Genomic DNA, 24,027 nt, shown 5'->3' with positions numbered 1-24,027 from the left:
CATATCTGCATTTTTGTTCTCCCCAAAGTATGAAAAATGGTTATTTGTAAAAGTGTTTTATTAGAAAAACAAAATGCAACAGAGCAAGAACCCAGACACGACAAGCAGGGGTCTCATTATGAGCTCACTTGTACTCTTTGAAGACTCTCCTTTGAGGGATTAAAACATTCTCAGGATGTCTACAAACATAATTTCACATGGATGCAATTATTGACATCTTTTGAAATCAAGGTTTTTCAGCTAAAGATTGCTTTTTGCAAAGCTTGTGCCCACCCCGTTAAATGAATGCGATTCCGGCCATCGATGTGTAACACAGTCTCTGAAAATATATACACAAAAATCAGATTTTTCCAGGCCGAAAACAACCAACGGTAGAAAATTAAAATGTTGTTTTCCCCACATTTCAGACGTCAAGTGAAGACTAACAATGGTCTACTAGGAAGTGAGGAAGGCAGAAAACCATAAAGTCATGTTTACATCCAGGTTTGATGACATTCCTTCTGTTTCACAAAAAGTGAAATTTCAACAACTGGATAGAAAACATGAGGAAAAAAAAAGACGCAGGCGGTGACATTTACTCAACGCTCTGACTCCTCCGTCGGTCGGCGTGTTTGCCGTGATCGTTACTGAACTCTCGCTGGTGATGGCTCCTCTCTTTGCTGCGACTGCGTTTGTGAGCGCGCTGCTCTCCGTCTCTTTCCTTTTCTCTGCTGTGGCTGCCATCCCGCTTCCTGGTCTTTTCCTCGCCTCCGCTTCTGTGCCGCCTCTCCCGGCTTCGACTTCGGCTCGACTTCTTGGCCTTGCGCTCGTCTCTGTGCCGCTCCCTGTCGTCTTTGTGCCTCCTGTCGTCGCTCTCCCCCCTGCTCTTTCTCTCCCTGGACCTCTCCCTCTCCGCGGGCCGATCTCGATGGTGGTCCCGGTCCTTCCGCTTGCTGCGGTCGTCGCCTCCGTCCCGCTCTTTGTCTCGCCGCTCGCTCCTTCGGTCCCGGCTGGCGCTGCGACTTCTTCGGCGTTCCCGTCGCTCGGGGTGGTTTCTGTCTGCGCTGCGGGATCGCCTCCTCTCCCTGTCCACTCTTTCCCTATCGCGTTCCCTGCCGTCACGCTCCTTCCTCTGACGTTCCCGCTCCCTTTCTAGCTCGCGATCAAAGCTGGGGCCGTGGCGGTCTCGTTCCTGATGGTGGCTCCGGCTCCTCGACCGCTTGGGAGAGCGTCTGGGGCTTGGTGTTCGCCTGGGAGTCCTGGTTAATGAAAACAATGGCACTATTACCCACAATGCCACGCTACCAGCGCTAAGCTTAATAAGTAAATATGGGCATATAGAAGACAGGATTTTTTTCACCCTGGGAACGTCTGAAAAGGTCTAGAGATCGATACATTCTTTCTACTAGTCAACCAGATGTTTCTGATACTGAAAATTATTTAAGTAAAAGATTAATGTTGTCTTAAATCTATATATCTATATTTAAAATAAATGTGGTCACTGGCAACTGCTGTGTTATCGCTGCGGACTTGAGGCCCCAAGATTGGGCATTAGGACATTAGTATATTAGGATACATGCAAATTACGCACTTTGTAGATTTAACGACTTGGCAACAACTAGCAGAGGTTATGAGTAATTCCATCTAAACTAGTTTGCTATCCAAATAGACTGCTGGAAAACAGGAATCAGTACATTTTATGCAAAAGTTTGACCTAAAAACTTCCAACAGCATCAGCAGTACACCAAAGTTTTACTACCTGGAGCGCCGACGCTCCGCTTGCCTCCCTGCTTCTTCGAAAGTATCCTCTTCCTCCTGTGGCTCCTTCTGAACCACCTTGCGAGGTCGAGCCTTCATCTGCTGGTCGATATTCTTCTGCACAGGCACAGGGATGCGGGGGAACAGTGTGGAGAACCATTCCAGTTTGGTGAGAAATGAGCGCAGCATCTCGCCGACGGTCATCACGCAGCCTCCTCCAGCCTTCACGTCCAGCTCCTGGAATCAAATAGCGACAGGAAGCCAACAGAAAGTCACTTGACATGCATTCTTTATCACCATTGCATCAAGTAAAAAAAAAAGGCATTATGTGATGACCAAATACTGAGCCTTCACCTCTGTTCATCTAGCTTAATCTCCCAAATCAAATGTGTCTGTCTTTACTTTTAACAAAGTTTGGCTCATCTAAGCTGTCTAGCAGACCCTGACATCTGTACTCACACAGCGAGACTTCATGTTGAATAAAACGTTAACAGATTGTGGTTGCATCAGTTTTGGAATTGCAGCTAGGTGAGCAATGAACAATGTGACAACATTATGCTGGTTGTGCTGAAAGAACAGAGGAGGAAACATCAGCCTCCTCCTTGGTTCCCCTTCAGTGTATTGTGGAGCTGGTGAGAAGAGCAATGGCCCACAGTGGAAGCACAGATGTGAGCGGGCATGAAGTGCACACCCACTTGAACAGTCCTTTACTTTTTGTATGGTAGAGAACAGCCGCTTTGCACTCACACACGCAAACCAACAGTGCTGAGATACACTATCCAATTCACCTGCTGCACAATGGGCATCTAAAGAAAAAAACAGGGGAATTAACCAGTTGGGTAAGAATGATATATGTATGTAGAATTAATTCATTTAAATAGAAGGCAAAAATAATAACAAAGGAGGCCTGGTTGCACACCTGCAATCAAATACATTCACTGACTATGACATCGGTACACCTGTACAATCTAATCAGATCCAGGACACACTCATGCTTGAGTACGGGTACCATGGACTTTTACCTTGGATTACTTGTAGTATTTCTATTTTATTATAAAAGGTCAGTTTATATTTTTAACTGGCAGAAATAGTGCCGACACTCACTAAATGACTAGACCAGACTGGGCATGCTGAGCCACCGCTTATGTGTGAGTGGACACACATTTTGGTGATGGTTTTATTCAGGGGTCTCAAACATGCGGACACTAGCTTGAGGCCCCCGCCTTGATATGAAAGTTTAATGTTAGTGCGGCCCGCGCAAGTTTGATATGGATGAGGTATGGTATCATGTACCCAGAAAAAATTATTACGTTTGATTAATGTTCATGTTAAGGGTTAAATAACTGTTAATAGTTATCCTCCCTATCCGTGTGGAAGTGGTAGGTTTTTGGCTATTTAAGTTTAAAGGAAATAACTTGAAGGCTACCGTTTAGGTCGCTAGCTCTCTAGTTTGCGAGTTAGCATGTGTCTCAAGACCCTGCAGTTGCGCAATATGTTGTAAATAAAAAGAGTATAAATGTGACTATAGTCATGTTTTGTCATGTCTACAGGGCTCTAATAATGCTTTGTTCATTTTAATCTGAAAAAAATAATTTGTCTACCCACCAACTATATGTGGTTTCTTAAGTTGTTATTATTTGCTGTTTTATTATTATTATTATTATTATTATATTTATTTATTACTGATTGGTTGATTTTCTTTATTCTTGATTTGTTTCATTTTTCATCTTATTTTGTGCAGAAAAATAAAAATTAAGATATTTGAGAACAGTGGAATGTTTTATCAGAGCTTTTATTGTAGAAAATCGGAACCAAAGCACTGAAAAAGTTTGTGTATTTTTCTGTTTTTAATAAATGCGTTTTTTTTTTTTTTTTGAAAACCTGATGCGGCCCAGCCTTGCCCAGACCCTAGCTCCAGTGGCGCCCAGGTAAATTGAGTTTGAGACCCCTGGTTTTATTTCATTTGAACATGCATCAGATTACAATTGAGTGCATCCCATAATCAGTTCCCAGTTCCACATGTCCAAAAGGAGTAGGAAGAAGCAAAGCTTATTAAATCCTACCCCTCCATCTGGTACTTTTACAATCATTGACTGTTATTTGTTCACTTCCTGCTTACCTAATATAGTTTATTTTAATTTTATATTTTTTATAGTTTAATTGTGACTCACATGAATGATATGCCTTGATTACATTGTGCATGAGCTAGAGTGGCGTGGGCTTTGACTTTAAGTCTTTATATTTATGTCTATTATGCAAGTTGGCAGTTGTTATTTTTCACTGGTGGAAGGAGTGATTGTATTCATTAATGACTTGACCATGTAGTCCATGCTGTTGTGCCATTGCCTGTGCACAACTCAGCACATATTTTGACTTTGTGGGCCATTTTGAGTGTACAAAGAGGCGGTTATCATTAATACTGTTACTGGTGCAAGGAGTTGTCATATTAATGATGTGACTTGTGCTGAATGAGCAAATGTACAGTATATTGGACTTTGTGGACTACCTTAAAGGGCCATGCATTTCCAACTTTCGGACTTATGTTGCATATGTCTGTATGGGTGCAGCCGTCATGACAGAGTGGGAGTGAGAGCAAAAGTATAATCCCACAGTTTCAGGCAAAAGGAGAACAATTAAGATGTACCATGTACACAACCTTAAAGGTTTATTAAGTATTTTTTGTAAAGAAATTCATAGATAGGGCCCATTTAACGCTTTATATTTATTTATATTATGTCATTCCATGACTTAATTATGTTGCTTATGTACAAACAACTGTCAGGTCCCAACATGTTCGGACCAATGACATGTACTGTGCTTGAGTATGGCCTAAAATTGTACAGGTGTACCTAACTACATGTCAAGTGAGTGTAATAATACAGTAATACTACATGATACAAACCGCTCCAATTGACTATTATAGAAAATAGTCTTGTTGTGCAACTAGTCCTGATAAAATCTTACCGAAAGCATATCACATGCCATAGAAAAATATAGCAAAAGACTACTGAAATATGTACTCTGCATCATTTGAGGTACTTACCCTGAAAACAACCAGCAGCGTGGCAGTGAGCAAGTAACCTAGCTACTCAGGTTTAGAGGACAACACTGCAGATAATTAAGCCAAATGAAGGCAAAGGTGAAAAATCAGCGCATCACAGCAGGAGAATGCAGTTTCAATACACGGGTTGTTTTATGGAGAGAAATAGAAACATTAGAGTATTACCAGGCATGACATACCTCCTCATCATCCATGAAGTCATCATACCAGTCTACTAAATCTGCTGGGGGCTGTGTGTATCTAAGAAAAGTAAGATAACACCGTGAAGAATCACAATGTCACGTAAAGTGAATTTACTGTCTGCTATAGAAGAATGAATTATACCTTATGTACATGAAGCCAAGCGCTCGGATGTAGGGCGAGTCTGTGTGAGTGATCAGGCCCATCAGCTGTTTGCGTGTCAGCTTCAGAGTAAACAGTTTGTACAGTAGACAGAAGGCTGTTGACACAATGCCTCCGGTGCCAACTCCACGAACCTAGTGGATAATAAAGACAAGTCGATAGAGCAAATCATTGCACATAAAAATTTTTTTTTAATCTATGATATACAAGATGTGTCAGAAAGGTTCCAGGACTGATCACATTCTTCCATGTTAGAGGTCTCGTCCGCTGCGAGAACTTGCCACAGGGCCACACGATCGAGCGGTATATCCACAAGAGATCTTGTAGTGTTTGCTTTCTGTGCACGAGAATAGGCGAGGGTTGCATCAGGACAACTTGTGGCTGCCCACAATGCTCTGAGTATCCAACAATTCCTGGATGAGAAGAACATTGCCATGCTGGAGCAGCCTCCCTACACACCCAACCTGACTATAAGTGATTTTATTCATTTTGCCGTATGGTCATCAATAGGACCTATTTTAAACATGGCCTTAACGACAAACCTGCAAAGGATCCTGGAAGAAGAATCCTTCCAGGAGTGCATGAAGGCATTGCAGAGATGGCTGGGAAAGTGCATCGGACTCCCGTGGGGAGTGTTACTGTGAAGGGGAACATTTGTAGCTTGGATTTGAAATATATGTTCTGTGACGCCAGTCATGTAATTTTTCAGACACACCTCGTATTATGATAACAGAACAATAGGTACCATCTGTGACTCTAGAGAGGACTACAAGAGGAGGGTAAAAGGATGGGGAATAGAAAAAGCACGTACTTCTCACTTACCCCTCCGCACATTCCAGTCTGACCTGCAGTCTTTCTGCTTCCTTTCTCCCATGGCTCAACATGAGTCACCTGCACAGACAGCATACGTATCATTACCAATGATGATACCATTAATGATACTACAGTAGGCACATTTTGAAGTAAACTCTAACACTTCCTAACACTCCCCGGTCTTCCATTAAAGGACTTGGAGCTCTGGGACAACATATGAAACACCACTTTGAGGGATATTTATTATGAAAGGCGGTGGTTACTATTCATAACTGAGGGAGGAGCAATTATATACACTATATGACTCCACTAAAGTATGCACACTTGAACTCATGCTTGAGCTAGCGTGTCATGGGCTCTGACCGAGCATTTTTGGGGGGTGGTTATCATTAATAACAGGCAATAAATCAATTAATGTTGAATACTTTCTTCCCGCCTGTTGTGCATAAAAGATCTGGTGTCAGCCCATTTGCGCATTGTATTTTTTATGCGATTGCATTAATTACATGGTATGGGTCACCTGTAATGAGAGCACAATTCGCATTACTAATTACTAGTGTACGCTCATTCTGTAGTCAACTTTACAAACGAAAAATCTGATTGGCCTGTCACTAAAAGTACGGGTGCTCTGCGACGGCATACAAAACGCCGCTATTGGCTTCCAATCTTACAAACTACAACAATACGTATCTATCGGCATTATGAATAATTATGAGTAAGTTAGACATATGCAAACGCATAATGATGATGTTTAAACGCGGACCAGCCAAAAAATATTGGCGATTTGAACCGTAGCAGCAGTGAGCCAAACGTTAGCCTGACGTAGCGATGGCTAGCTAGCTAACTAGCATGCGGATTAGTTGTGTCTAGCATTACCTTGAAATAGATTTCGTCCACCACTTCATGGTATGTCTTTAACTCATACAGCTGCACTTTGAAATACGGTGAAGACAGCACATTTGTAAGAATCATTGGGTTGAGGTTCATCGTCTTCTCGTTGCCCCACAGGGGCAGTACGTTTCCATGTTTTCCAGACGCAGGCTTGCTAACGGCCTGGTTAGCCATGGTAACTAAATCCCGCGACGCCGAGTTGTTTTCAAGTACTGTAGTCCTCCTTCCACTTACAGATCCATCTGTTTGTTTCTATTCAGTCCCGATTATTACCAACTTTGTCCGTTATTGAAGCAAAACGGTGGAAAATCGATGATATCAACTTCCCGCCGCCGTAAAAACCTAAAGTGCTGATGCGAGGTGGAACCGGAACTGGAAGCTGGCGCCGTGGTGCAGTAGGCTGAGAGCAACATGGGAGCTGCCGTTCATACGTCAATATTGTAAACATTTTCTGCAACCTTTCTACGGGATGCTTAAACGTGGGATTTGACCGCAAACAAGATCACATGTAAGTATCATCTTTTTTTAAAAAAAAAGCTCTATAACTGCCTTTGATTTTATATCCGTGCTGTATATAACGAAAATATGCGCGTCATTCGGTAGCAAGGTGTTAAAGGTTTATCTTCATAATTACGTTTAAAAAACGATTTAGTTAAAATATTTTCATAGTTTTGGACTGTATCTGCTAGTTATTCAGACTGCATTGTCAAAATACATACTGCAGCATAATGTGTTTTATTGCTTGATTTGCTTGTGATGTCATCGCATCATAACGCATGCGCGGTAGGACAGTCAAGAACCCAAAGTATAAAAAAATAACGTGGAAAATATATCAGGTTTATTCATATTATTCATATATATATTTATCCAGGTCAGTTTTTATTTAAAAAATCCCCTACGCATTTAATTTCTTATTTTTACCGCGGGGGAAGCAGTCTGACTAGGGACCCCCAGTCTTCCTGGTCTCCGGCCACCTCTTCCAGCTCCACCCGGGGGACACCCAAGGGCTCCCGGACCAGCTGTGAGACATAAACCCTCCAGGCTGGGTATGCGGTGGGAGCAGTATTTAGCTGTTTAGCATAAATACACTGCTTATCACATTCAGAAAGCATAATGATTAAGAGACCATCTGTAAAATAGTGTGAAATGCCTTGTACATATCTAAAGATACAGCAACACCCGCATCACACACATTCACAAGAAATAAAAAAACATACTCAATTATTATAAGCACCATAAATGATGACTATTTTAACAATACATTTTTTACATAGAATCCAAGATGTGTGATGGCACTGCCTGCAGTTACAAAAACTTAGTAAAAATATAATAATAAAAACAGTGGCTTGCAACTATACTTCTACAACTTCTTAGGCTAGTAAAAATACAGCAACATTCTCATCACACACTCACAAGAAATATAAAAAAACATGCGATCAATTATTATAAAGAGTGATTATTTTGAGTATATATTTTTTGAAATTACAACTAACTCCTTACATAAAAAAAAAGATTCCAAAATGGCACCAAAACGTTAATAAAATAATAAAAAGTCTTGCAACTGTAGTTCTTGGGCTGGTAAAAATACAGCAACATCCTCACCATTAAGCCCTTATTTTTATTTTATTTTTACATAGATTCCAAGATGACTGATAGCACTGACTACTCAGTTACCAAAACTTTCTTGTAAAAATAAAATACACTTGCAAGTGTACTTCTTGGGCACTAGATGGCTCTCTTTGTCTACAGATGCTGTAGGTAGGTAATAACTTTTTTAACTGCATCCTCTTGCTAGAAAGGCACTGGGTCACTTATGATGCCACTTCCTACAAGTCAGTGTAACACAACACCCGTGACGGCTTCCCGCAACCTAGCGCTTGATCACCACCTGCTCAAAGGCTCCAGCTGCGACCCTGAAAGAGAATGCCATGATGTTATACATTTCAAAGAACAAGCAGTTACACGGCGCTTGTATTCGTGTTACAAAATGTCACAGAATTAGTATAGTATTGACAGTATTAATGTCCACACATTCCAGAGTTACATAATGGTACCCACCGCGTGTGCTGGCTTCCTAGAGCCGTGCTCCCACCAGGGCCGACAAACAAGCTGAGTCCTTCCTCTGTGATGAAATAGACACACAACAAGTTTGTGTTAGGTTCCCATACGGACACTGGTGGCACAGTAAACATGACATCTTTTGGACAACAGCTGTGATGGGAAAGAACGCACTCCCTTGATAAGAATGCATGCAATGTTGGTGTCAGTATCAGTGCCTGAAAGTCCTCTGTATGCATTATGTATTATATTAATGATTGAAGTTCAACTGCCATATTCCATTTTGTAAATGACAAGTCAGGGAATCATCATTCCGTATGAGCGCTGTGACACTGCATCACTTTAATGTAATTTGATCCTCTCTGCAGGACGCTAGCAGACTACACACCCTCCGTACTTGAGTCCAAGATACTGTGGCTGAAATCTTGGCCCTGCAGGATTTTGTCAATGATGTCGTCGGCGTTAACCCTGGTGGCGTTCACCCTCGTCAGCTGATTCTCCATCGAGTTCTGCTTGACCGGATGTCTAGTTCACAGATTTGATCAAGGTGGGATATTAGGAAGATGTGCTTGAAGACCATGGGTTAGGGCGGACATAAGTGTTACCTAAAAGCCTTGGCAGTTGTGGAGGTCTGTTCAGACGTATAAAAGCAACTTGCAGGGACTAAAGGGGAGGGCCGGCTCTCTTTGTCTACTACTTTCTCTGTATGCTGGTCACTGGGCTCTGAGGTGCTGTCGATGCTGATAGAGGTGGAACCTCCTGATGCGTTCCTTCGATGGCTAAGATCTGGTGAAGTTGAATGATTGGAGCTGTAGCCTGCAGAATAGGATTAATTAATTGATTTATGAGGAGTGGAAACATTGACTTCCAAAATATATAAATGTGCATTTGTACCTGACACTTTGGACTGTTGACTGGTATAGCTAGATGTTCTGGTGTGGCCACTGGTAACCCCTTTGTCTGGGACTGGATTGCCTGAATATAGGAAAACCACAATTGTAATAATTTACAATATTGGACACACCTGTGCAATCTAATTTAAAATGAATGGATTAGTTCTCATAGTTCTCTGTATTGTTTATTACTCTGGTTGCTGGTTTGTTTGAAGAACTGATACTACACCTTTCATACACTACAAATGGAATAAATGTTTGAAAATTAATACCTCTCTCTTAATACCTAAATACACAGCATTTATATTCCTTGCATTGGATTTTGTTAAGATTGTGCAAGTCAAAAGTATAAAAATGTAAACTACTCAGAAGGTGTTTGTTTCTAATTTCTAAACACTTGCGATGCAAGACTACCAATTTATCCTGTTAATACACACAATACAATAGAGAATGCATGTTCCAAGAAGTGATAGTATTGCACTTGGGAAGTAACTTATTGTGCACGTTTTCAGGTGTAATAGCGGCCTCTGCTGCCAGAAGTGGTAATTACATGATGCAAGAGTTTTTACTTTGGTGTTGCTATAATTATTTCAGTGTTCTAGTGCTTCACAATGAATGAAGGATATATAAAAGTCGTATATTACTCTACAGTTGTAGTTAAGAATGGAGGAATTAGAAGAGTCTGCGCATATTAGTAGTACCTGTTGCTGGATGGTATGGGTGTACGTCTCCTCCCTTCCGTTCCTTGAGGAGACACTCTGCCTCAGCGTGTGGTATACACAAAGTCATGGCTGTAGACGACGGTCTGCAGGGAGAGCATATACACGTTTGTTAGAAGTGGATTATTCATGAGTTGATTCGGATGTCCCTCAGCAGACATTAATAGAGGAACCACTCCTGTGTTGCTATGGTAAACATGAGTGACGAGGGTGGACAAGCACCGTTTTAAATCAATGCCTCATATTTCCACTGTGCTTACTCATCATCCACATGCAGTGAGTTAATGAGTGGGTTGACAGACTGAGCTTCCACTGTTTATACTTTAAACAACTCCTTGGAAGCGACTTGTGTATTATTACACAAGTGTGGGGCGTTTTCAAGGTGAAAGAATGCAGAGAAACCATTTAGCAAGTGGAGTTTGCACATGTCACAAGCTTTACCAGGAGTGTGTTGCATCATATCCTTTGCTCTGAATGGTCTGTCATCTATCAAACAGCCCTTGACTTCCTGTCTAATTAATCTAATTGCATCTCAGCTGTTGCATCAATGAGTAGGCGAGGTGTTATCAGCGCTCATATAAGATGTCATGATCAAGATTCTACTTTAATCTCTGCTGAGGGTCACTTTCACATCAGACTAGAGCAAGTATTTTGACTTGTTGACAGACAGGATGTTGTTAGTAGAACATAGTGTGATCTGAAAAAAACACTAGAGTGCCACAAAGTTGTTGAAATCTGCAATTTCTGGAAAATCATTCTTCTAATTTTTGATGCAGCAGTACCCGATGTCCTGGCTGTTCAGTACAATATGGCTAAATTGGCAATAACAGAACACAAAAGTATTGTGTGCCTTAAAGTCAGCTGTTTTTATTCTTAATGTGATGAGTAATTGTTCCCTGCCTTCATGTTCATAATGTAGCATACTGTCTCTTTACACTTGGAGGAGATATGTTATGACTGTCAACTGCCTTAAGTAAACTTCCCTTTTCACTTAATCGCACAATCCTGGAATAGATTAATGGCATTTAATCAGACTGATTTAAAAATATGACTGAGTGAAATAAAAAACAAAAGTCCTTACGTTTTAAAACAGGGGTCTCCAGACATGAGTTGTGTTGTGATGACAACCTGTAAGACAACAGGAATGTCAGTTGATGGACAGAAAGATAGATGAATAAGTCATAGTACCTTGAGAATGGAATTGTCCTGTCTGGTCTTGTTGGTGTCATATCCCTCCAGGAGGCACCTCCTTGTGGTGCTACCTGACCCAGCAAACTCAGACAGGTTTAAATCTGCAAAGCCCAGCTGCACAGATCAATGGAAGTGATCAATATAGTAGTGAAAATACACTTACCACTCATCATAATAGTTACTTGTTAACATAGAGTTTACAGGCGGTTTTAATCAGTAACTAAAGTAGTATAAAACATGTGGTTAATAATGCACCAAAGTTCATAATAAAAAAGTACCTTTGCAAATGCTTTGCCACCCTTCAATTCCTGTAATGACAAAAACACCAACATTAATTAGTTATACAGTTGTCGTGGAGCTGCAAAAACACACTTAAGCTTTATGAAGAATCTGTTTTTTTCTGCAGAGTGTTAAGACTGCTGCCATTTTTTTAGTCTTTTCAAAAGCACATGCACATGCTGTGTACCTTGCGCACAGACACCCGACACACACAAGGGTCCAGTACACCTGTCCTGGCATTGGCACTCATCTTACACATGAAGGAGAATCGCTTCCTCCAGCGCACACAATTGGCTTGAACAGGCTCCCTGGGAGGCAAGCAAGATTTAAATATACTTCTTAAAAACTATGACAAACCACAGGAAATATATATTTTTAGTCACAGTCACGATCATGATTAAGACTTTAAATATGGATATGTCCAGTGACGCTCTGTGTACACTGTATAGTGTGACTTGTTTTAGTAGGATGTTACCAAGGTGATGTATTACAGCTAACAGTTGACATGAGCTATGTCTTGGCTCGTTTTTCCAAGGTGACTCATATTGGCTGCATGCAGTCATGGTTTAACTGTTTGCAATGGAAGGATGCTCTCAGTATTTTGGTTACTGCAATAGAGTCTCATTCAACTATATTGAAAATGTATGGCAGACAATGCCATATACAACAATCACACAAATATAATACTGTATGGTGAAACAATCTCTGCATAACATATTCCGTTTGTTTGGTAACCTAATGCGGCACAATACACATACAGTGACAGTCAATAGTTTGGACACCTTCTCATTCAACAGCATCAGAAAGTGTCTCCAAACTTTTGGCTGTAACAGTAAATATAAGTACTTTCATGGGTCCTTTCTACTTATAGTGTGTGTATTAAGACATTTATAGAATAGTCTGTCTTTACTTGATGGGCTATTACGAAAATATCACGTTTTAGTTGCTTTAAATTTTCTAACTTGCAGCGAAGAAAATGTACACCGTCTGACTATGTTCAAAACGTGCCTAATTAATGTGTGCAGTGTACAAATATAAACACACGAAAGTGCTGATCCGTTGATAGTTCAGAATTGGCATGCAGCACTTGCGCAAACGTTTCTTCAAACAAGGCTAATCAATTCAAGATTAAGCTAATTTAATCAGCTGAAAGCACTGAAAGTAATTCTACACAATGTAGTTAAAATCACACAGTGGTTACTGACTACATTTGAAATTATTGTGTAAAAAAAATACACGAAAGTGCTGATACGTTGATAGTTCAGCATTGGCATGCGGCACTTGTCCAACAACCACATTGCGTTTCAACGGTTCAACTAATGCAAATACATTGAAGATTACGTTAATTTAATGAGGTAAAATTAATTCATTACTAAAAGTAATTTTAGTAATATAGTTAAAATCACACTGTGGTTACCGACTACATTAGAAATTGTGTAATACACGAAACTGCTGATACGGCCATAGTTCTGACTTCTAGCAGTGACAGACGGCAGCCTAGCAACTGATCAGCGCAAATGTTTCAACCCATGCTCAGCTCAATGACAATCGTGTTGATTTAATGAGCTAAACAAATATTTTAAAACAATGTCATATGCGCAGTGACTATATTATGCCGCTGGCTGTAATGTTTACATTTTAATGCTATGATGTTACTACGTTTTCCTAATAACATATCCCACGTCAACCTTTACGTCAAGAGAAAACACTTTGGTTATATTTTAGTGTGCTAAAATAGTAGATATGTAGTCCACGTCTGTCAAAAATAGCTCCAAAACTTACCGAGAAGACTCTTGTACGAAGCCTCCACATAAGAGGCGAACTTTACAAAATATAACACCGTTGACAAAGGGAACCGACGACAGCTCCTCCAAATCGAAGTCCACTTTGAATTTAAATCTCTTCTTTTTCATTAGAATGAAAGACATGGTGCGTTCAGGAAAAGCAACAAGGATTGACAGGCAGCTGGACTTTCTTCACTGCCCTTCTCAGCTGTTGGGATTCAAACTTCGACATCGCTTCCTTGTTCCCACCCACTTGCTACAAGTCCGCTCGTAAAGTGTGGGCAGCCATGTCGTGCTTTTATTGGCTGCAACGAGGCATTACTCATTCATCACACACCTTAGTCTCGGCTTCCATTCACAACATACCACACATCGCATGTTTCTACATTCACTCTTGGCCCCATCTCCAACAGAACTTCAAGATCAGTGCTGTCACTGACAAAATCCGTCACAATACGACTTATGACGAAACAAAGTCTACAAACTCTTACCGAAATCTTACCACAAGTCATATTTAAATACAGCACTCGGTTACAACACTTTGCTTATTGTTATTACTGATTTTAAATCACATACATTCCATACTAAACTCATAAATGACCCATCACCCAGGTAATCAGTGTATTATTATATATTAGTTATTATATATAATATATATTATATTATGTTATATATATTTTAGGGCTATGAATTTAACCCTTAAGACCATTGTAGCCCACATCTTGTGTTGTATTAGCCTGCGTCACATTCTAAAATACAATTAATAATAATACTGGATTACATTTTAAATAGTCCTTTTCAAGGTACCGAAAGCCCTTCACAATAAAGTGAATCCATTATTATTCAGGTGGTAATGTACATCTGTAACCACAGCAGCGGCAACTTCTGACCTAGGAGTTATGGGATGCACCTGAAAGCACCATTCTTAGAAAAAGCTACCTCAGAATTGATAGTAGTTTGCTAGTTTTGACCCTGCTTGTTTAGCATGAAATGTACATTATCAGACTGGAATCTTTCCATGGTGTCCAAACTTTAAAATACTTCTTAATAGTGTATGAAATACGATATACGAATAATAATAAAGCCTCATTTTAGGGTCAATCTCCACTCATAGTCGCAGGTTTTCATTGCTACACCATACGGGATCAATTGGAACTAAAATCTAAATAAAAAATCTTCATGATGAAACACTTTTAATGCATAAAATAATAATTATTATTATTGATAAGATTATTATAATCTTATATTATTTGTTGATATGATGAACACAGAGCAATTATCAATTTCACACACTTATTTCTTATTTCTGTGCCTGTCTCCTCCTGCCCTGAGGCATTCAGGCCCACTCGTAATTGAGTGTTAGACGCTAATTGTTTTTTCATTTCATTCACTTGCCCCCATGATAATTGACGTACCCTACTTCGCGAACCGAGGCTATACTGTATATGATTACTGTTGTTTCAAAAACAGTGTTTTCCTTTGTTGACGAACTTGCAATAGCACAGCTCTTTGTTAGACAACAGCAAGTAGTGTATTGAAAAATTTAGAGAAGGTCAGGTTATGTTTACCTGTAAAGGTTCAGGGCATTTTAGATTCATCCTGAAATTTCACCAAAAAGCCAAGTATCCCTATCTTTTTATGCACTCTATATCCACTTGAGGCGGTTTTAGCCTGTGTAAAAAAAATAAATACAGTATCAAGATGGCCCCTGAAGGCTTTGATGTTTTTCAGTATGCGCCATTGATGGTAAATGTTTGCCCACTCCTGCTTTAGGACATGGGGGTGGCTTTGTGCCCAGTACATTTTTCAGGTTGTGGCAGTTTTAATTTAATTATTGACTCAGGTACATAAAAAATGCTAAAATGAATATGCAGTTTGATGGTAGCTGGTATTTCTGTTAGTGGCAAATGTGTGAGTACATCTTTAGGACCTCATTAGACTCTAGGATTTAGGACTCTAGTACTCTATTTGGACTCACTAAGTTTCTTATATAGGCCAATGTCCACAATTACAGTGCAGTATAATGTTATGATAAAAGAGGGTACAAAGGTACAATTAATTACGCGATGAAACACTCCCCCCCAGTGGCCATTCATGGTACTCTATGCGAGGAAACCCCACACTGCATGTGTCAACTGACACGTCTGTGTAGATGGAGAGATTAGGCCTAGCATTTCCTGCTTTGTCTCCTCCGTAAAGCAGGAGTAAGAGCAGGTTAAGCGTCAGGGGGAAAATGCTAGGAGAATGTATCCGTCCACGGATTGTATGTATCGGGGTTTTTGCTATCTTATTGACGTCTTTGCTGCTTTTCCGCAGAAAATGCTGCGAATAGCAACGCAGCAGTCGTAGCTCCGCCCTCCATCGCAGTGCTGCAGTTCAACTGGAAGGCTTTGGAGTGTTTGGACTGGATGTAAAATAGCCGAACAACAAACACCAGTTTTGAACAGACTACTTGTAGTGAGTGTTTGCATGTAAAAAAAAAAACAAAACCTCGCGGATATCTTCCGACATGGATTAATTGAAGCCATTTCGTAACACGCTGCTTTCACTCCGACCTGCTGGACTATGATTCGGACGGGACCGAGCTTGTCGCTCCCCAAAGCCCGGTGCTGGGATGCAGATCGTGAGAGGTCGTACCAGGACCTGTTTGAGAGGTTAGATGCAAATAAAGATGGAAAGGTGGATGTCGCCGAGCTCCGTGCGGGCCTGAAGGCAATGGGAGTGTTCCGACAGGGTGCCGCTCAGGTACAACCATGGAGCTGGTCTCCTGCACACTGGTGGAAACCCCTTCTGCCTTTTCAGACACTTCTGGAGAAAATGAGAGAACATAATTATTTCATGTGTTTGCAGAAAATTGTTATGACCGGTGACCAGAATAAAGACGGAAGTCTGGACTTCCAGGAGTTCGCCAAATATTTGAAAGAGCATGAAAAGAAGCTGCTGCTGACGTTTAAGAGTCTGGATAAAAACAACGACGGTAGGAGTTTGTTTTCAAGAGTTGCATCCACACACTGTTGATGTACATTGTCGTGTTGAACATATTATTATAGATATCATGTAATTGATAGATAATCTTGGTAAAGTTAAAGCTGCAAGTCATATGTCATCACACAATGATTGTTTTACATACCCATTGTAGTGGTAATATAACTGTACTGTTATCTTCACGTCAGGGCGCATTGATGCCACCGAGATACAGCAGACCTTTGCAGAACTGGGCTTAAACATCAACAGAGTGGACGCTTTGAAAATCCTGCAGAGGTTTGCTTGCTTTACTTACGTGTTAAACTCCACATACTACCCACTAGAGTAAAAATAAGACTTATGTTTGCTCTTGTACGCTCATTAATGATTCTAAAAGCTCTATCCATTCCACGTTTGTAAGCACTCAAAGGGTCGCTATTATGCTTTTTCCACTTTTCTGATCTTTAAATGTTGTTAGAATGTTGTAGTCTTGTTTTAAACGATGCCAAAGTTTCAGATAATGAGGTTTGAGCATTTGGAAGTGATCCCTGAAAGAAGTTTGGGATGGGTCTGAATGCTTGGTTTCAGAGTTTTTTTCCAACACCGTCTCAATGTGATGTCACAATGAGCTGGACTTCCTTATATGTATGACTGTGCATATATATATATATATATATATATATATATATATATATATGTCCGTATATATATGCCCGGGTACAAGCTGTCGGCTTGCCTTCCCCCCGCTCTGCTGCACTGTTTCACCGCTCTGATTTCACCGCGTTAGCACGGCACAATGGCTTCCAGGAAATATTTGTTCAGGTTTTAAGGACATCTAACTTGCCTAAAGAGGCGAGCAGAAGTGGTTTGATTTGCAGAGTTCAGGTGAAGAGAAAAATCTGGGACTGAAATTTGTAAATTACAAGCTCACCAATGTCCGGAGTTCATATTAGCCTTTTTTCACGAGTTTTTAAAAACATATGTAGGTAGTCTCGCAAAAATAACATCTAATGACTACATTTCCACTACTGATGTTGTGCCAAGATTGTCTGCACGCAGTAAACGCGGACCTACGTTACTACTACTTTGAGTTTATACACAGTAAGTCAGGGGTTTTCAAACCAGTAGCACCAGTAGTACCTATCGACTTTTCAAGTAGCCCTCCAACAGGTTTATTCATTTATTATCAACTCCTATACTGACAAAATTAAAAAGTGGGATTCGGCAGTACTCTGGAAGTCCTCGGGAACGCTTGGGAGTGTGACCAATCACAGAATAGTGGGCATGCCTGGAGGCGGGCCGTGTGTGGAATAAATTAAAACAGACAGTTTTGGCAATCTGAGGAAATACAGCTGGAATAGGTGCAGATTCTGGAAGATCTACAAAGCTTTCTGTGCAGGTTATCATGTATAGCTGCTCTATGGGAGTGCACAACTCGAGACAAAGGCTGGAAATTATCATAATGGGTATCCCTTAAGACAAAAATGCTCCACACACACAACCGCACAACTCTGCTGTTTTTAATGCTTGTCAAAGATCCTCCACAATGTAGTGGTTAGCAGTAGCTGCAACAAATGCTAGTCAAAGATCCTCACTGTAACAGGAGCGCCACACTGTTTTATGGATATACTGCATGGATGCTCATTGAAGGTCTTCAAGCACGCTACAATTTTTGAAGGACCTACTGCAAAAAACGCTAGTTAAAGATCCTGTATGTAACAGAAGATGCTCTGTTGGTTTTAAAGATCCACAGTACTACATGCATGCTAGTCAGAGATTCTCTATACGACATAGCATTCTGCTTTTTCTTAGAAAAAATTGTGACATGAGCCCAGTGCTATTTTTAAGGCTTTATTTAAAAAAAAAAACACTATAAAAGGAGTGATGTGCTGTTTTAGTCCTGCATTACACTGTAATGAAACAAACCATGGCAGTAGCAATGTGTCTGTGTCTGTGTGTTTGCCCAGTATGGACATCGACGGCACCATGATGGTGGACTGGAACGAATGGAGGGACTACTTCCTGTTTTGCCCTGCTCACAACCTGCAGGAGATTATACGCTACTGGAAGCACTCTTCGGTAAGAGTCATTTGCATGCAAAGAAACAGTCCCCTCTAAAAAAAAAAAAGCAGCTAGCAATGCAATGGAGTCACGTGATGTGCAGTCGTCCTGTGATAGCTTTGTATGGATTTATTCTCACTGCAGTCAACATTTCGGGCCGCCGTTTTGAAAGACTTTCACTGTCTGAAGTAATTAGGTCAGATTTGTCGCAGCACTCACCCGATCTTAATCCAGATTAACGAATTGACTACCTGGTTTGTTACTGTACAGTATACTCTGCTTGAGATACTTATACATACAGTATAGTATCCCACCCCCCTCATATTTGATGTGGAAGAACTTGACAGGCCCTTGAAACAAAATAAACCAGAATAAAGATGGCGACCTCCGACCTGACAAACGTTCTTATCGGTGATGATATTTTCCTATTTTAGGTAGACAAAAATATTAGGACGGAGAAGAATATCATACAACATTTGAGAAGTCGGTAAATCCTAATGGGGTTTAGGTCAAGGTTCTTCCACACCATGCCACTTTGTACACTGCAACACAGTCCCTAAACTGTTAATTAATAATAATAATAATAATAATAATAATAATAATAATAAAACTGTTACTTATTAAGAGAGGTTTGTCTCAATACTCATTCATTCATTTTCTACCGCTTATCCTCACAAGGGTCGCGGGGGTGCTGGAGCCAATCCCAGCTGTCTTTGGGCGAGAGGCGTGGTACACCCTGGACTGGTCGCCAGCCAATCACAGGGCACATATAGACAAACAACCATTCACACTCACATTCATACCTATGGACAATTTGGAGTCGCCAATTAACCTAGCATGTTTTTGGAATGTGGGAGGAAACCGGAGTACCCGGAGAAAACCCACGCATGCACGGGGAGAACATGCAAACTCCACACAGAGATATAGCCGAGGGTGGAATTGAACCCTGGTCTCCTAGCTGTGAGGTCTGCGTGCTAACCACTCGACCGCCGTGCAGCCCTGTCTCAATACTGTTTATCCATATATTAACGTTACAACTAACTGCAGTGTGTTAGGTTAGAAAACACGATAAGCGCTGCATTCTTCCCTATCATTGGCCCACATGACTGCTTCCTTACATTAAATTACCTCTGCAGCAAAGTGTGTGTGTTTCTGTGTGTCTCACCAGCTGCTCTTGCTTTTGGGAAAACACAGAATATGTGTATCTGAAGTGAGAGACTATAAGGAGGTCATTGTTTATTAAAATTAAAAAAAAAAAAAAACTAAACTAAGGATTCTCCTCACTGTGTTGAACTTACTAGTGACCTTTTACTGGTTGTGTTACTGCGTTGATGTTGTCTCAGTGTTTCTTCGGAACAACTTGTAGCAACCCTGCGACATTCATTTTCTGCCGCTTTTCCTCATGAGGGTCGCGGGGGGTGCTGGAGCCTATCCCAGCTGTCTTCAGGCAAGAGGCGGTGTACACCCTGGACTGGTGGCCAGCCAATCACAGGGCACATATAGACAAACAACCATTCACACTCACATTCATACCTATGGACAATTTGGAGTCGCCAACTAACCTAGCATGTTTTTGGAATGTGGGAGGAAACCGGAGTACCTGGAGAAAACCCACGCATGGGTGAAGGGTGGAATTGAACCCTGGTCTCCTAGCTGTGAGGTCTGCGCGCTAACCACTCGACCGCCGTACCACCCAAGCGACATCAGAACTGAAAATAAGGAATTTGTGGTAACCTTTGTGATAGTCATGTGACTGAGAGTAATGTTAGCACTGTGCCCTTACGTAGGTGCTGGATATAGGTGACAGCCTCGCCATCCCTGATGAGTTCACAGAAGAGGAGAAGAGCTCAGGCGGTTGGTGGAAGCAGCTGGTCGCTGGCGCTGTGGCGGGCTCCGTATCCCGCACCGGTACGGCCCCCCTGGATAGAATGAAGGTTTTCATGCAGGTAAGTTCACCTCTCGTTAATGTATCATTCATTTTGTAAGTAATGCTGCTTTTTAAACTTGCAGGTTCACTCCAGTAAGGCGAACAAAATAAGCCTGGCAGGAGGTTTCAAGCACCTGGTATTAGAGGGAGGTGTCATGTCACTCTGGAGAGGCAACGGCATCAATGTTTTAAAGATCGCACCTGAGACGGCCATCAAGTTCATGGCATATGAGCAAGTAAAGCAGCTGTCCTGAGAAGTGTTTCCGTGGACTGACAAGATGAATATTTTGAACTTCCTGTTGCAGTTTAAGAAGCTGCTGTCGTCAGAGGGGGAGAAAATTGAGACACACAAAAGGTTTCTGTCGGGCTCGCTGGCTGGAGCAACGGCACAGACTGCTATCTACCCCATGGAGGTGACTTTTATTTGGGTTTTGAGCAGCACAAAGCATTTATATCTGGAGATAATTACAACCCCTCACCCCTAGCTTTTACATATTAAGTCTGCAGAGGTTATTATTATTATAATTTGAACACAAGGTATTGTTTATGGAACAATCACCCATAGAAGATGACACAAATAAAGCCTTTTTCCCTCTAGAAAGAAACATTGGCAAAGTCGAGGGAATAGTGTCTAAAGTAGACGTAGAGAGACAGCAGGCTAGGCTACCATAACGGCCGCTGATTTCTAAATGAGCTGTAAAACAGCTGCAGTACATCCAGAATACTGCTGCTCGAGTCCTGACTAGAACCAGTCAATGCACCTCAGAGACTAGACTTTAAAACAGCTGTATTTTCATGGTACATCTCTGACATTCGAGGTACACCCTGGACTGGTGGCCAGCCAATCACAGGGCACATATAGACAAACAACCATTCACACTCACATTCATACCTATGGACAATTTGGAGTTGCCAATTAACCTAGCATGTTTTTGGAATGTGGGAGGAAACCGGAGTACCCGGAGAAAGCCCACGCATGCACGGGGACAACATGCAAACTCCACACAGAGAAGGCCGAGGGTGGAATTGAACCCAGGTCTCCTAGCTGTGAGGTCTGCGCGCTAACCACTCATCCGCCGTGCCGCCCAAATCTGGTACAGTCTCCCAAAAGATGTGAGACAGGCGTCAACTCTGACAATGTTGAAATCCAGGCTAGCATATCACAACTATTACTTCTATGTTTTATGGCGGGATTTTAAGAAGTTATGTTTGAATTAGAACAGTTTTATTTGCCTACTTGTCTGTAAAGTACATTGAATTGCCTTTTTGAATTGTGCCTTGCCTAATGTCTGGTGTCTGATTTAGGTATTAAAGACGAGGCTGACACTGAGGAAAACCGGTCAGTATTCAGGAATGTTCAACTGTGCCAAGACAATCCTGACGAAAGAGGGCGTCAAGGCCTTCTACAAGGGCTACATTCCAAACTTAATTGGCATCATTCCCTACGCCGGGATAGACCTCGCCGTTTACGAGGTAGGTCTGCTAATTCATTCATTCATTCATTTTCTACCGCGGGGGTGCTGGAGCCTATCCCAGCTGTCTTGGGGCGAGAGGCGGGGTACACCCTGGACTGGTCGCCAGCCAATCACAGGGCACATATAGACAAACAACCATTCACACTCACATTCATACCTATGGACAATTTGGAGTGGCCAATTAACCTAGCATGTTTTTGGAATGTGGGAGGAAACCGGAGTAACCGGAGAAAACCCACGCATGCACGGGGAGAACATGCAAACTCCACACAGAGATGGCCGAGGGTGGAATTGAACCCTGGTCTCCTAGCTGTGAGGTCTGCACGCTAACCGGTCTGCTAATTAATTATACAAATCCATCACGTGTTGTCACCTCTAAAAAAAAAACAAAAAAAAAAAACCTTATCACGTTTTTGTATGCAGAGTCTTAAAAACGCGTGGCTGTCGTACCACACCAAAGAATCGGCCAATCCAGGAGTTCTTGTGTTGCTGGGATGCGGGACTATTTCAAGTACCTGCGGACAGCTGGCCAGCTACCCTCTTGCACTGGTGCGCACGCGCATGCAAGCGAGAGGTAAACAAAGTGGAGTCTATTTGTTTTCAGCAGCTACACAGTCAAACTGAAGCTATTTACTTTGGCATGTTTTACTACAATCATGGGTACTTTCAGATAAATAATCCTTATTTGCTTCTCCTCAGCTTCCTTGGATGCCTCAGACCAACCCTCCATGAGTTCCCTACTCAAGAACATTGTAGCCAAAGATGGCTTTTTTGGACTCTACCGAGGCATCCTCCCAAACTTTATGAAAGTCATTCCAGCTGTCAGCATCAGCTATGTTGTTTACGAGTACATGAAGATCGGTTTAGGAATCAGCAAATGACACTGCAAGAACATTTCACTGTATTCAGCTGGATCACCTGAGAAGACTGGCATACATGGCATGACTTCCACCAGCTGGCGATGGACCTGCGCGGTCAGGAAGATGTATTGCACTCCAGATGGTCTGTTATTAGCTAATATTTGAATTATTTATACTAAGCATGCTCTCTTCTTGTCTTCCTGCTGCTGAGAAATGTATGCTTTGTGCAAAACAATACTTGACTCAGAGAAACTGAATTGTAACTGAATGCAAACATAAAACTGTGAAAATACAAAAGCTAATGTTTTTTGTTTTTAACTGAGTGTAAAGCAATGCAGTCCATAAATGACACTTTGATGCCCATCAACTTGACATTTAGCTGGTTAAAATGTAAAAACTAACGGTTTTATATTATTTTCATGTGCATTTAGTTATTTATTGATTGATTGGAAATATTTGGAAAAAAACACCTACAAAATTAATAGTGATTATGTATTAAGAAATAGCTTTTACGCTTGAACTCATGCTAAAATGTGCATTTTGTGTTCCAGTTTTGGCTAAATGCTATTATAACCATGATAGCATGATTCCTTAAATTCTGGAAAAGTACAATTTGACCGTTCCCCCTCAAGCATGACAAACACATGCACGTTGACTAACTGACTGACGTTCTCATTTGAGTTTATATCTGGGATTATATTATAATAAAATCATTTAAATAAGCATGTTAAAAGACTGTCATGTTGCCTGCGAGCCTCTCTTTTGGTGCAGTGAAATGAAGCAATGCTGCCCCCTAGTGTCAAAATGACGTGTTGACGTTAACATTCAACCTGTGGTTGCTAAAATGATTTTTTGGGTGATACAAAACAGGATAAAGCGGTAATAATCACGAATGTACTGAGTTTTTGATTATGTGCCTTCAAATTTAAATTTAAAAAAGTATGTGATGACTGAATAATGTAACCAAAGGTA

The 24,027-nt window shown here is 41.2% G+C and overlaps 3 protein-coding genes across 6 annotated transcripts; 1 reads left to right on the top strand and 2 right to left on the bottom strand.

Annotated features, from left to right (window-relative positions):
• Positions 1-40: 40 nt before the first annotated feature.
• Positions 41-7,255, bottom strand: prpf38b (pre-mRNA processing factor 38B). The gene is made up of 6 exons (XM_058066708.1): positions 6,830-7,255; positions 5,963-6,031; positions 5,123-5,274; positions 4,978-5,038; positions 1,739-1,974; positions 41-1,238 (listed from the first exon to the last, which is right to left on the bottom strand). Exons 1-6 carry the CDS (start codon positions 7,016-7,018, stop codon positions 575-577), a joined length of 1,371 nt encoding a protein of 456 aa, XP_057922691.1. The 5' UTR covers positions 7,019-7,255; the 3' UTR covers positions 41-574.
• Positions 6,780-23,732, top strand: LOC131125293 (mitochondrial adenyl nucleotide antiporter SLC25A24-like). Of its 3 annotated transcripts, XM_058066706.1 has the most exons (11): positions 6,780-7,352; positions 9,271-9,449; positions 16,619-16,745; positions 16,942-17,029; positions 18,700-18,811; positions 20,581-20,739; positions 20,804-20,956; positions 21,026-21,133; positions 22,026-22,193; positions 22,619-22,769; positions 22,895-23,732. In XM_058066706.1, the coding sequence occupies exons 3-11, from the start codon at positions 16,628-16,630 to the stop codon at positions 23,074-23,076; spliced, it is 1,239 nt and encodes a 412-aa protein (XP_057922689.1). In that variant the 5' UTR covers positions 6,780-7,352; positions 9,271-9,449; positions 16,619-16,627; the 3' UTR covers positions 23,077-23,732. The 3 variants fall into 3 exon arrangements, with proteins under 3 accessions (XP_057922689.1, XP_057922690.1, XP_057922687.1); XM_058066707.1 differs by lacking the exon at positions 9,271-9,449; XM_058066704.1 differs by lacking the exons at positions 6,780-7,352; positions 9,271-9,449 and adding an exon at positions 15,850-16,513 and having other exon boundaries at positions 22,895-23,730.
• LOC131125295 (EEIG family member 2-like) lies at positions 8,443-15,456 on the bottom strand. Of its 2 annotated transcripts, none has more exons than XM_058066710.1 (11): positions 15,337-15,456; positions 12,172-12,292; positions 11,984-12,013; positions 11,703-11,819; positions 11,596-11,642; positions 10,497-10,600; positions 9,797-9,877; positions 9,508-9,718; positions 9,291-9,427; positions 8,903-8,966; positions 8,443-8,757 (listed from the first exon to the last, which is right to left on the bottom strand). In XM_058066710.1, exons 2-11 carry the CDS (start codon positions 12,241-12,243, stop codon positions 8,715-8,717), a joined length of 906 nt encoding a protein of 301 aa, XP_057922693.1. In that variant the 5' UTR covers positions 12,244-12,292; positions 15,337-15,456; the 3' UTR covers positions 8,443-8,714. The 2 variants fall into 2 exon arrangements, with proteins under 2 accessions (XP_057922693.1, XP_057922692.1); XM_058066709.1 differs by lacking the exon at positions 15,337-15,456 and adding an exon at positions 13,767-14,264.
• Positions 23,733-24,027: the final 295 nt, after the last annotated feature.

Source organism: Doryrhamphus excisus, chromosome 3 (genome assembly GCF_030265055.1).
Source record: "Doryrhamphus excisus isolate RoL2022-K1 chromosome 3, RoL_Dexc_1.0, whole genome shotgun sequence".
Lineage (NCBI taxonomy): Eukaryota > Metazoa > Chordata > Actinopteri > Syngnathiformes > Syngnathidae > Doryrhamphus > Doryrhamphus excisus.
The sequence above is the reverse complement of the archived record's forward strand: the minus strand, read 5'-3'. Positions and strand labels throughout refer to the sequence as shown.

What these genes read in the sequence shown, in the direction of transcription:
- prpf38b (XM_058066708.1), bottom strand. Translation starts at nt 7,018, where the DNA reads ATGGCTAACCAGGCCGTTAGCAAGCCTGCGTCTGGAAAACATGGAAAC. An exon ending in AGACTGGAATGTGCGGAGGG is followed by an intron (nt 5,275 to 5,962) that starts GTAAGTGAGAAG and finishes ATTATCCACTAG; the next exon opens with GTTCGTGGAGTTGGCACCGG. An exon ending in CTTGGCTTCATGTACATAAG is followed by an intron (nt 5,039 to 5,122) that starts GTATAATTCATT and finishes TACTTTTCTTAG; the next exon opens with ATACACACAGCCCCCAGCAG.
- LOC131125295 (XM_058066709.1), bottom strand. Translation starts at nt 13,912, where the DNA reads ATGTCTTTCATTCTAATGAAAAAGAAGAGATTTAAATTCAAAGTGGAC. An exon ending in GTGGCAAAGCATTTGCAAAG is followed by an intron (nt 11,820 to 11,983) that starts GTACTTTTTTAT and finishes TGATCTGTGCAG; the next exon opens with CTGGGCTTTGCAGATTTAAA. An exon ending in TCAACAGTCCAAAGTGTCAG is followed by an intron (nt 9,719 to 9,796) that starts GTACAAATGCAC and finishes CCTATTCTGCAG; the next exon opens with GCTACAGCTCCAATCATTCA.
- LOC131125293 (XM_058066704.1), top strand. Translation starts at nt 16,334, where the DNA reads ATGATTCGGACGGGACCGAGCTTGTCGCTCCCCAAAGCCCGGTGCTGG. An exon ending in GCTTTGAAAATCCTGCAGAG is followed by an intron (nt 17,030 to 18,699) that starts GTTTGCTTGCTT and finishes GTGTTTGCCCAG; the next exon opens with TATGGACATCGACGGCACCA. An exon ending in TAGACCTCGCCGTTTACGAG is followed by an intron (nt 22,194 to 22,618) that starts GTAGGTCTGCTA and finishes TTTTGTATGCAG; the next exon opens with AGTCTTAAAAACGCGTGGCT.